This window comes from Cryptotermes secundus, unplaced genomic scaffold, assembly GCF_002891405.2.
Source record: "Cryptotermes secundus unplaced genomic scaffold, Csec_1.0 scaffold101, whole genome shotgun sequence".
NCBI classification, from domain to species: Eukaryota; Metazoa; Arthropoda; class Insecta; order Blattodea; family Kalotermitidae; genus Cryptotermes; species Cryptotermes secundus.
The window spans coordinates 409661-422869 of NW_019720704.1; the positions used below are offsets into that span (position 1 = coordinate 409661).

At 45.0% G+C, this 13209-nt stretch overlaps 1 protein-coding gene across 2 annotated transcripts in view; it reads right to left on the minus strand.

The window, feature by feature from the left end:
* Nucleotides 1–13209, minus strand: part of LOC111870948 (atrial natriuretic peptide receptor 1) — a 262334-nt gene that overhangs the window by 200504 nt on the left and 48621 nt on the right. For both annotated transcript variants that reach the window (XM_033754102.1, XM_033754104.1), the window contains one exon: nucleotides 5150–5358. In XM_033754102.1, the coding sequence (XP_033609993.1) occupies nucleotides 5150–5358 (209 nt within the window). The remainder of the gene's footprint in view (nucleotides 1–5149; nucleotides 5359–13209) is intronic.

Here is a 13209-nt window from a genome sequence, read left to right on the forward strand (position 1 = left end):
CTATTAGAATATTGTACAATACTTCCCTCCTAACTGAATCATAGGCTTTCTTGAAGTCTATGAATAGCTGATGTACTGTCTCATCGTACTCCCATTTTTTCTTCAATATCTGACGAATGCAAAATATCTGATCTGTAGTTGATCTGTTACGTCGAAACCCACACTGATGATCCCCAATAATTTCATCTGCGTATGGACTTAACCTTGAAAGAAGAACATTGGACAACATTTTATATGAAGTTGATAGCAGTGATCCCCCGATAATTAATACAGTCAGTTTTATCAGGCAATTTTTCCTTACGCTAAATAGAAGTAATTAGATTGTGGATCTTAGAACGTAATATTTCGCCTCCTGCTTGAATAAGTTCTGCCGGAATTTGTTCACTAGCTGGCCATTTATACCGTTTCAATTTTGCAGTAGCACTTTCAACCTCAAAAGGGCTAAGATGAGGTATTAACGGCTCAGCTGTATGGATTTCTGCCTGCTTAATATCACTGACCCTATGTAGATTCAATAACTGAGAGAAGTAGTTCCTCCACCTATTCAAAATGTTGTGGGAATCTGCAAGCATAATACAGCATTCAAATAAATAATCAGTATTTTAGCTGTAACTGTAACATAACCTAAACTTCTTCCTACAAAACAAAAGACTGCTATTCTTCTATACTTAATACCATAAGTAAATACAAGTAAAAAAGTAAAGGTAGCCCTGTAACAGGCCGTGGAGGCCCACAGGGTTGTGAGATGTTGAGGTTCCCGCATTTTCTAGAGTCGGCTCATAGATGACGGTAAGTTTGTCAGCCTTACGTGCCGGCCGCCCTTTACCCCCAAGAATATTCCAAGAATATTCCTGGTACTCAGTCCTGTTAGAGGCTGAGTCGACCCCAGGGTCATAGTGCTGCCGGTTCTAAAAAGTTGCATGCGGCTCTCGGGCCATAGATTGGTCTCGTTTGCTATACAGACTGAGATAAAGTAATGAAGGCATAAATTACAGTATTTTTCTCCTTTGGCGCTACAGCCCCAATTTGGGCCTTGGCCTACCTCCATGACACTCTCCTTTTCACTTCGGTTTTCTAGATCTTAGACATTCGGTAGGACTCCTTGGGCGGGCGATCAGCACGTCGCAAGGCCTCTACCTGTACACAAACATAGAAAAACGCGCGCGCGCGCACACACACACACACACACACACACACACAAACACTAAACATCCATGCTCTGAGTGGGATTCAAACCCACGATCCCGGCTTCCGAGCTACTGAAGACAGCGCATGCCTTGGACCGCTCGGCTACCGTGACCGGCCACAGTAAATATTATTCTGTATTTATATTAACAATTAAATTTTGCGTTTCAATGAACACTCCAATTCATACCGTAGCGAAGAAATAAAACAGAGAATGTGTCTCGAATTTGTAAGAGCACCGCAGATGTGAAGAGACGTTCCATCATGACCCCTCTATCAGTGGTGCCACTACAGCGGTGGCCACACATTCTCTTTCACGATTCAGTGATCATCGATTTCTCTAACGACGATTTCCAGCTTCCTACTATATGCAGGGTTGGCTGGTAGGATAGTGATTAGTGAACGATGAATTGGAATGGGTAGGCTATGCAAGGGAGCGGTACTATCCCAGTATCTGCCTCAAGGGAGTGACCCCTACGTGAGAGCTGAGATTTGAACCCGGGACCTCCGGAAACCGAAATAAGTATGCCAACAGCTCGTCCGTAAGGTGCCGCGTCCTTCTCATGCCTGCATTTCAAAGACAGAGTAGAGTGATCGCCTTACAGCGCGGGTCATGTAAATCATTCAGTGTGACAGAGGGCAGCATGTGTCCGGCAGGGATTCGTTCGGATGCCATCAGTGAAACATTCCAGGCTTCGTCGAGCCGACAACTTATTTCACATTAAACACAAATTATTTCTTTACTTAGGTACTGCATGCAGATTTGCAACTCCCGCGAAATTCTACATTCGTGTTCCTACCTGATGCGTGGCTCGGTACGCAACACAGATCAGTACATTGGGCCAGCACGTGAGAGGCCTGTTTCGATAACATTGTTGCCCTCAATTAAACACCACGCCATTAAGAAGAAATGGGTGGAGGTATGGCTCCACGTATTCTTAGCTTCCCAGGGAAATGTCCCCCGGTACGCACTGAATTAGAGAGTGGGTGGGCTCCATTCGGTGTGGACCCTGCTGGGAATCAAACCCTCACTTCTCAGTTCTCTAGCCCATAGCCTAGTCACTATATTGACTGAGCTATCCCATCGCCTCCACTTGAAAGAGACAGCCAGAAAGTTCATTATGAATAAGAAGAACAGGTGAGAAAGCTGTGTGTTCAGGCGCTCTCTACACGCGGAGGGTAAGCCCCAAATGGGGCACACGCAGCGTCTGAGCTTCATGAGCGTCGCAAGTATTTGGCGTTGCTGCAGCATCTCCATGTGAAGACGTATGGGGGAGTAGAGGTAAAGCTCCATACTTTGGACAGAAGGCCAGTTGGGCCCTAGAGCCGGTATGGACACGGGTGTGGCAGACGCGGATATCTGTGCGCCTGGCAGAAACTGAAGCCCGGTCGGCCAGGACATATGCAGCCACCCTACACATATATTTCATCCTTTAACTCTGATAGTACTTCGGGGCCATACACCGAATGGTTCTAATACTGCATATGGCCGCTATGGTGGGATCGTTTCCGGTGGAAGATCTGCGTAATACTGTTATGATGGTGGCTTAGTCTTCAAGCTAGGGTTCCCACTGCATATCTCTCGCTCTTCCTTGTCTTAACCCACACACCTGTTAAAGCGTGTAAAGGAAATGGACAGGAGTTTCGCTTACGGTAAACCTGCTCTATTTCGTAATATACCTCGATAATGAAGCCATCTACGGGAAACTGTTACAACTAAGTCCGGAACACGCGTCTAATTTGCAGTGTCGACTCACGAATCTGGGTAGGTTTCCCCTAAATTTTTCTATCCCTCTGATAACCTTATATTGATAGATGCGTTCCGCTGGCTCGGACCGCCTTACTCAAGTTAAAACTGATAGGCAAGCAGCGACACAACGAAACGTGCAGATGACTCGCTGTTCTTCCAGTGAGTTGATTTTGAATTGGAGGAACGCCTAACTTGTCACTGTTTTCTAGAAGGGAAGGCGGTTCGGCCGTTCAGTGCAAACAAGCCTCAAGAATCCTTGTCACAGCTCAGCTCTTACACGATGTTCCACAAATTATTCCCTTTCAGAAAGGAAGGCAGGGAAGCCAGCGGAACTCTGAAAATGGAGCAGACTGTTTTCGTCAAAAATGTCTTTGGGGGTGCGTCATCATTACATAGTGATGTACGTCGTTACGTCAACATTAGCTAGAATCTTTGTGGTATACACAATGGGAACCGAAATTGGCCACGCTGGAGATCCATGTGTATGACTTTCCCCCAGACATGTTTCAGACAGAGTTATACATGTACCTTCTGCCAACTTGTCTTACTACAGGTTTGGAGATACTGAACGGAACATTTTCTGCTAATGAAAAGTCGATCTTTGGGTGGCTACCCCGCGTGAATGTGGGCGATCTTGACAGGATTTCCTAGGTACGTGCTGCTTCCGTCTTCATGACTGACGTCTGTAATGTGCGTGTCTTTTTTATATAAGCTTATGCTTCGAAAAAAACTATGGGGGTTGGTGGACCTTCCAAGTCAATAGGGGCCGAAACTCACCTGCGCTAAACACGCCAACTCTGTAGATGGGTGCAGCTGGTATCTTTGAAACGTCGGAAACATTGGCCACACCCACATGGTGCAACCACCCAAGAAGTGATTTGACATAAAGAGCCAACCATCATGAAAAGCTAAAATCGGTAATTTTTCCGATAAACCTATACGTTGAGGTNTTCGATCTTTGGGTGGCTACCCCGCGTGAATGTGGGCAATCTTGACAGGATGTCCTAGGTACGTGCTGCTTCCGTCTTCATGACTAACGTCTGTAATGTGTGTGTCTTTTTTATATAAGCTTATGCTTCGAAAAAAAAAATATGGGGGTTGGTGGGCCTTCCAAGTCAATAGGGGCCGAAACTCACCTGCGCTAAACACGCCAACTCTGTAGATGGGTGCAGCTGGTATCTTTGAAACGTCGGAAACATTGGCCACACCCACATGGTGCAACCACCCAAGAAGTGATTTGACATAAAGAGCCAACCATCATGAAAAGCTAAAATCGGTAATTTTTCCGATAAACCTATACGTTGAGGTCAGCCTTACACGTACGAGTATCTCACATTGTCACCAGATGTCAGACGGAGTTCTAATACACCGCCATCTGTTGGTAATATACTTGAAGTTCCGTGCGACGCTAGATAGTTCCAAACATCGCTACTAGATGACGGCTGTGCAGATTTCTGGCATAGAAACCTGTTGATACGGCATATCGTGGAGAAATGTAAACAGAACATTACGGTAAAGAATCACGTGCAGTAAAGGGAGCTAATATAGCATACCGTTCGGAAAGATGTAAGTAGATAGTTTCACTAAGAGACCGGCGTGTCCTGGTGTCTCAGGTTCGCTCTTTGGTTTCAAATCGCTCGCAACTAACAGTCCCCGTCCTAAGTTAGCACATCGGTCATGTGAATTCGTCGTTCACTGCAGGCTGTGGCAAGTTCGTGAGCTAAAGCCGTAATTACGTGTGTTGTCACATAACAATATAACAAGTTAGGAAACACACATTGCCGTCACAGTTATGATGCCTTTTCTCACTTTTGCCTAACTACCGCGAAAAGTGTGTTGGACTTAGCACGTATTTCCTTCGTTTTCTACAACTTATGCTCGAAAAATCTTGCCCTCTGATAAATATTTACCAAACTTCGTGCAGAAACTTACGCAAGCCTTCATGGGCGCCGGGGAGGGGACGTGAAACTACGTGCTGACCCCGTTCGAGTTACAGAAATTGGAATTGAAGAAAAGAAGAAAGTATAAGATACAGCTAACGCAAAGGAAGAATGATCAGTGTAAACATACTTAAATTAACAGCTTAAACACAAGTTTGTGAGCAAATTTTTCAATTGACCGCCCCCCACTCCCCCCGGAAATGAATCCTGGCGACGCCCATGAAAGTGTTGTCATCGTTTTCAAACGATTTCAACCCAACTGAGATGTACTTACTCGAGTACGTGTACTGCAGCTCCCTCCTCAGGTTCTCCCGGAATCCTTCTCCCGCATTCAAGGCCGTGTCATAAGAATCGTATATGATGTCGTTCTCTGCCTTGAAGAAGCCGGCCAGAGAGTCCACCATCAGCTTGCACGTGTCCAGGCCCGACACGTTGCTATACCCATTCTTCTCGTAGATGAGGAACACTTTCTTCCAGTTGTACCTGCAGAAACAACGCCACTGATAGCTGCAGTCCAACTTCACTGACCGATATGTACTCGTATCTGTGGAACAGGTGGAACGAGAAAGCTGAGTAGAACTAGCGGGGAATTTCATCAGCAGGGCCCGGATTTTGATAACATGTCATCTTTTTTTCCTTGTATCCTATGCGATGCTCGTAAATATATAAATCTCGGATATGAGCTGCTGGTTACAGAAATGTAAACTTTATAGGTAATTTTTTGTCATTTATTGACATTTTTAGGTTTAAGCCCATTTTTTTTTCATTTTGGGGGTAAATTTTTGGACGTTTAAAGGTATTTCTTGTCATTTTTGGCCATTTTAGGGAATTTTTCTTCATATGTTTTCTGAAATGTGAATAACATGGAAGCGAAGTGTTCTTTCTTTTCTCCTTAAGGTCATTTTTCTGGATTTTTTTGATCATTTTATAGGTCATTTTTTGACTATTTTCAGGTCATCAAAATCCGGGCCCTGTTCATCAGACATCGTTAGGAGGATGACGAAGGGCCTGGAGCTGAGGGTGTGAGTTGTACTGGATAGCACCCAGGGGCGGGATAGCTCAACATGGTGATGAATCTTCGGGATTTATAAAACTTGCAGAATTTCGTTAATCAGCTGACCGAATGTTTAGATTATTAAGGACTCTACACCATTGAGGTAGTTAGATCAGATAAGCGAGAACCGGTTTCCGGGACATGTAGCACGCATAAGTACGGATTCATTCTGACGCGCGGTACTGCTCAGTCTCTGCTTGAGGCTGCGTGGTTTATGTGGTCACGTGCGGTGAGTACTCGGAATTCTCGTGATAGTACCGCCAACAGTTTCAAGCTTCTGTGATGACATCAAATTGCTTTAGGTCACGGCAGTGCAACATGGCCTCTATCTCGTCTCTTGGCATAGCAAGCAGCATTGTCTCATATATTTCGCTGAATGCAAATAGAGTAAATTTGATCACGATGTAAATCTACAGCATGTAACAGTCCTCTTCCTTCCAAAGTCTGCCTATTTCAGAATTCAGACAGTGGAAAATTCCGAGCGGTTGTAGCTGGCGCATTTTGTTGCAGGGTTCCGAAATTTCTAATCAGCATCAACTTTTTTCTGTTAACCGTTTCAAGCCTGATGTTCATATACAAAAATCCAGTTCGTGCCTTACAGGAAACACATTACGTCTCCGCTATAAAGCCCAACCGGTTAATGCTGTTTAGGGAAATAATCGCTGTTTATTATGAGAATCATACGGAACACACAAATACACTGTGGGCAGAATGCAGTATATATAAATCCAGTGCGTACCTCACAGGAAACACGTTACGTCTCCGCTACAAAGCCCAACCGGTTAATGCTGTTTTACTTAGAAACTGCCTTCTAAAAGAAGTTATTGAAGGAAAGATAGAGGGGCGGATAGAAGTGACAAGAAGACGAAGACGTAAGAAGATGCTGGATGACCTTGGGGACAGAAGAGGATACTGTCATTTGAAGGAGAAAGCTCTAGATCGCATTAAGTGGAGGAATTGTTTTGGAAGAGACTGTGGACCTGTCGTCTGACAGATTACTGATGATGATGATAATGATTGTGAGAACCATACGGAACACACAAATACACTGTGGGCAGAATGCAGTATATATAAATTCAGTGCGTAACTCACAGAAAACACATTAAGTCTCCGCTACAAAGACCAACCGGTTAATGCTGTTTAGGGAAATAATCGCTGTTTACTGTGAGAACCATACGGAACACATAAATACACTGTGTGGGCAGAATACAGGATTTTTAATGTTAGAGCAGATGGCACATAGAGTTATACCACTGTGCTTTAAATGGTTACGGTTTTGTTTTGCAGTGCCTGAACCAAGAACACGATGAGTAAGCTAACTCTGCCTACAGTTGTTGCTTCAGGGCAGTAACTTATCCGTCCTTGACGGCATGTATAACTCCGAACAAGTTCACACACTGGCTCTCCCCACCCGTCGTCATGCTGTCTTGAACGTCGTCGCTTAGCGCCATGTTTACACTTACTGTGGAGCCGGTCACATGTTCATCTCACCGCTGACATGTCGAATTTCTCGCTGACATAAAGCGATATATCAACGTGCATTCTCCGCGTCACAGACGGTGCTCACGTCAGAACAGATTTCAATACGAACCCTTACAGTTGTGCAACACAACGCACAAAACTGCAGACGTTTGCTTTAAATAAACGCATATTTATATATTTCGCTATAGTAACCTTTAAACATGCCGCTCACGGTAGCCGAGCAGTCTAAGGCATGTACTGTCCTCGCTCGCTTGGAAACCGGGATCGTGGATTCGAATCCCACTCAGGGCATGGATGTTTAGTTTGTGTGTATGCGTTTTTCTGTGTTTGTGTACAGGTAGAGGAGTTGCGACGAGCTGATCCACACCCAAGGAGTCCTACCGAATGTGTAAGTTCTAGAAAAACCGGAATGAACGGAGAAGTTCATGGAGGTAGGCCTAGGCCCACTGGGGCTGTAGTGCCAAGGAAAAAAAAAAACCCAAACATTCTTTATTTCATGTCCGTTCTTCGCACACTTGTCTACAAAGCCACACGGCGTCACATCATACGTGCCGCTGTGGGAACGTCCTGAACTCAGGAAGTGATGCCGCGACATCACTGTTCCCAGGAACGGTCACGGCCAGTCTGTCTCTGCCGTTTGGGACAGTTTGTGTTTCAAAGTGACAGAGACCTACTTCAGTGCAGAAAGTAAGGACGTGCCCCGAATGCAGGTTTGGTAGAAACATAACTGGTATAGGCGCAATAAAGATTCTTGAAGTGACTTTTCTCAGTTAATCAAATTCCGCCAGAAACACAACTCCACGGAGTGAAGTCCTATAGAAACTGACAGTTCGCTGGCGAGTCAAAGAATTCCTTGTTTCTTATGGGGTCCGAATGTTCATTACCGTGTTCACAGCAGTCTGCCGCTGGGCACTGCCCCGAGAAAAGCGAATCCAGTTCACATTCCCACACATCATTTGCCTACAATTCATCTTAATAGTCTTCTCAATATTTACATCTAGGTTTATCAAGTGAACTTTACACTTCAGGTAAGGTAAAAAGTAAAGCTATCCCTGTAACAGGCCGTGAAGGCCCACTGTGTTGTGATATGTTGAGGCTCTCATAATTTCTAGACAATCGGCTCATACAGGGCGGTAAGGTCACGAGCCGACCGCCCTTTACCCCCAGGAAGATACCTGGTATTCATTTCTCGTAGAGGCAGAGTCGACCCCAGGGCCATAGTGCGGCTGGAATGATTAGGTAAATCGAAGAAATCAAATTACCGCATCGGAAATCGTACTCGCGACATTCCGGCTTGTAGCATAGTGCCTCAACCAACTACGCCACAGTGTGCCCCTATTCACTTCAAGTTTTCTGATTAAAATTCTGTACGAATTCATCATTTCTCCCCACGCATTCTACATGTCCACTAAATATATGAAGAGGCCCAAGTGCTTCAAGATATGTAAAGAATTTATTTCTGACATGTATAAAACTATACATAATAATTTTGTCTTATTTTCAGCTTTCTGAAAGGTACCGTTCTGACAGACACACGTCGTTTGGCTCAAGCTCTATGTATGTGCAGGAATGTGTCAAACAAATGCAAATGAAAATCATATTCATTTATATGGAAAACAAGACTAGGCCTTTTCTGGCAACATATTGCGAAATCCAATAGTTAGAACAAATGTAAATCACGGTACGTGACGTGAGCATTGACTTTCAAAACAGTGGCGCTTTGCTCTAGCGCTAGTGAACAATCGATATGTCCCACAAAATGTTTATCGTGAGAACTTTTTGTAACGTCGTTTGTACGGGCATCTGGGTTAAGTGGTTTGCCTGTTGCGACTGCCCCACCAGCACAGAGAAAGGTGATGGACACGAAACCTTTCAACAATGTTATAAAGCTTCACTAACCATCTGCTCATTACTGGGTTGCCTGGCAACAAGAACAAGATTAATGCGTTCTGAGTCACCAGTCGTGTGTAAGTGCTGCTATCTACATTAACTACGACAAGGGCATTACTCCAAGCGAAGAAAACAGAGGAGCATAACACAGACAGACAGCCTCAGAAGGGCAAGTGGAGGAGATCTTCTGGTCCCTGCGAAATCATTCTTCAGCTTAGGACGTACCCGGTTTGATTCTGAGTCGAGTTATCGGCTATTTTCACTAAGGTCTTGTGTGTTTGGGCCCTTCCCTATTCATCATCCCCATCCCATCAGGGATGGCCAAACTTGCTGAACATCGGAGCCGCACACTAGTTCTGGAGCCACAAACAGACGGGAATTGCGTGGGGCAGGTCTTCGACGCGGCGGATTTCTTATATTTGACCCATTTGTGAAAATGGGTTTCGCTAATACTTGTTTTTCTTCCGCGAGTTGAACTAGTGGTTCAAAAGAGCTGTGCGCGGCACGCGAGCCACACTTTGACCACGTCTGCTATAGATTCTGAAGTTGGAAATCCCCATGACGCCAACAAGAGATAGAAGGAAGCGGTCGTGGCCTAATCAGATATATAATCCCGGAATTTGTCTGGAGGGGCTGACGAAGACCAAGAATAATCACAGTCAGGACACCTGATAGCGGGATCGGGATTTGAACCCAGAAGAAAGCGCACCGCCGTGTGTTCAGGCTGACTTCGAAGCAGAAGTTGTCGCAACTTCAGTGGCACCACTTCAAACCGTCAGCGAAGCAGTTGCCACGTCACTGCACTAGGAAAAGTGGTACAGCATCCTGTCGCTAAAACATGTCACTTCCAGGTCAACATACACGTTCAAATAAACCGCCACCACACAAACTGAATCACTTCCGATATACTTTTCTTCCCTACGCCTACAGAACCCGTCTCGATCAGACATCAGTCAGTATCATAACCCAAGCGCCTACCACGTTACTAACACGGGCTGTTCTGAGTTCCACAGAAATCTTCGTTCGCCGCTGTGGTAGGGCGTACACTACAGGCTTTGTGTGTATCTGACGCAGATGCAAGCTTGTTGCTGTTGTTACGAGTCGAATCGCGTTGCACTCTGCTATGAACTGCTTGTATTCCATTTCTTTGCAATATTTATGTATTGTAAAGAACCAATTGGCCGGTCACGGTAGCCGAGCGGTCTAAGGCATGTACTGTCTTCGCTCGCTTGGAAACCGGGATCGTGGGTTCGAATCCCACCCAGGGCATGGATGTTTAGTTTGTGTGTTCGCATTTTTCTGTGTTTGTGTACAGGTAGAGGCCTTGCGACCAGCTGATTACCCGCCCAAGGAGTCCTACCGAATGTGTAAGATCTAGAAAAACCGAAGTGAACGGAGAAGTTCATGGAGGTAGGCCTAGGCCCACTGGGGCTGTAGTGCCAAGGGGGGGGGAAGAACCAATTGAGCCGGTCACGGTAGCCGAGCAGTCTAAGACATGTACTGCCTTCGCTCGCTTGGAAACCGGGATCGTGGGTTCGAATCCCACCCAGGGCATGGATGTTTAGTTTGTGTGTTCGCATTTTTCTGTGTTTGTGTACAGGTAGAGGCCTTGCGACCAGCTGATTACCCGCCCAAGGAGTCCTACCGAATGTGTAAGATCTAGAAAAACCGAAGTGAACGGAGAAGTTCGTGGAGGTAGGCCTAGGCCCACTGGGGCTGTAGTGCCAAGGAAAAAAAAAACCCAATTGAAACAAATAGCCGAAAATCTTCATGCTATCTCCATTGTATGCCTGCGATATTTTGTATTACAAATCGTTCTAAAGGGAGACGAAGTTCGACCTGTCGGTCCTGCCCATCATAGGCTATACATACTGGGCCTATAGGCATCTTCACCGAAGCTCCATTTTGGGCTACACTGGGGCTACAGTTCTTATTACAGTTCATTACGGGCTATATTGGGTCCATGCCAGCTAAGTGAAACTATGAGATGTACTGGGCCCATACTAACGAAAATTAAAATCATATTTGTAATTCAGGAACGCGCTTCGTAAAGGAGTCGCTTGAATGCTTACAAGCAACGTAATACAGCGCAATTGTGTGTATCCAGAATAAGCTTCCAGCCGCGTATGACTGGAGCCTGAATGTCACCGCAACACACCCCTGCATTACACACGAAGTCTTTCATTACAGAAATTAGTTGGCAGTTTTGGTGGATTTGCAGATGACGTGAAACAGGAAAGTTGAAGGCTAACTGAAGCAGGGTGTGCCTTTATGTGCAGAATCCCCTAAGGTAACTCTCGTTTGCTGTGAATGGCCTCTCCCACTAAATCGGCTTTACGGCAGAAATTACAAATAACGAAGCCAAAGTAAGGACAGAGAGCTGAGACCGCAAATCTACAGAAACAGCGCAGCGCCAAGCACCAAACTGTGTAAAGTTCGCCCAGCGAGAAGGATGCTCAGACACCAAGTAAATTTAATAGCTGGCTCAGTTACGTTAAATAACGGGGGTACCTTTAGTAAGTCACGCACAGACAGGAATGGGAACGTGTTTGTGACAATTCCGATCCTGACCTCGTTCACATGACAACAGACAACAATCTGATAATTGATAAATTTCTTTATTAAAATCCGTCACAACACAACAACAAAACAGTTCATGTTTAACAGTATTTTGCTATATATTTTGGCTTTTTAGAAAGCCATCATCAGGCAAATATACAATTAACGTGTTCTTAAGATATGATGGTTTTCTAAAAAGCCGGAACATGTAGAAAAATACTGTTAAATATCAACTGTTTTCTTGTTGTGTTGTGACGGNATAGAATGTTTAATTTATTCTCAGTTCACAACCAACCGTGGCCTATTTTACACTATCATTAGGGTCTAAGAAATCGAGAAGTTATGAGCAGATCTAATTAGAGATATGTTGACAACCGCTGAGTTCACTGTCGTCCCTGAGAGTCTAAGGCTTAGACCGTCTAAATGAGAAACACTGGAAGAGGCTACACAAAACTACAACTTTACGCGTGTCTTTCATATTTAGGGTATTTGAGAGCAGGGAGCTGAGGAAAATATATGAACACAAGAGGGAAGAGAGTAGATCGGTGAAAATTACACGATGAAGAGCATTAATATAGTCACTCTTCACTGAGACAGTATTATGTAAGATTTGAGATTTTCACGGCAGTGACTATGAAGAATGCCGTTAACAAAATATCTACACGGCGCCACATCCCACAAAACGGTATTCTTCAAGACAGTATTATGGCTGTCAAATCAAGATGACGAGGCAGGCCGGGAATGTAGAACGCAAGGACACATGAAATATACCTACAAATTTTTAATCTGAAAATGTGCTGCTAAGGCATCATTTGGGAGACACAGGCGCAGATAGAGAAGATAACATTAAGACTGATCTCTCAACGAACTAGGACGGGATGGATTCAGCTGACTCACGATTGGATCCATTAACTTGCTCCAGTGAGCATATTAATGAACTTGCTTGACTAGATGAGCGACGAGCAACTTTTTAAGAATGACACCGTTCCAGCGAGTTAGTTAAAAAGAATGAACTAAAATACATCTCCTTTCTTTCAACCACCCATTTCATGTTCTCTTCAGTTAACTCTAAACAAAACATTTCAGCGAATTAGCAAATTCGACGCGAATGTAACATCGTTACACGGGATTTCGGTGAGCCGTGGTAGCGCAATCAGTATGGTGCCTGGGTACGGGCTGGACGCCCGGTGTCGGTGTTCAAGTCCCAATAGGGTCTAGAATTTTCTTTTGTCCGCGCCGCCCAGACCGGCTCTGGGGTCCACCCAACCTCCTATCTAATGGGTACCGGGGGCTATTTCCCCGGGGATAAAGCGGCAGGTGCGTGAACCTGACCACTCACCTCCATCTAG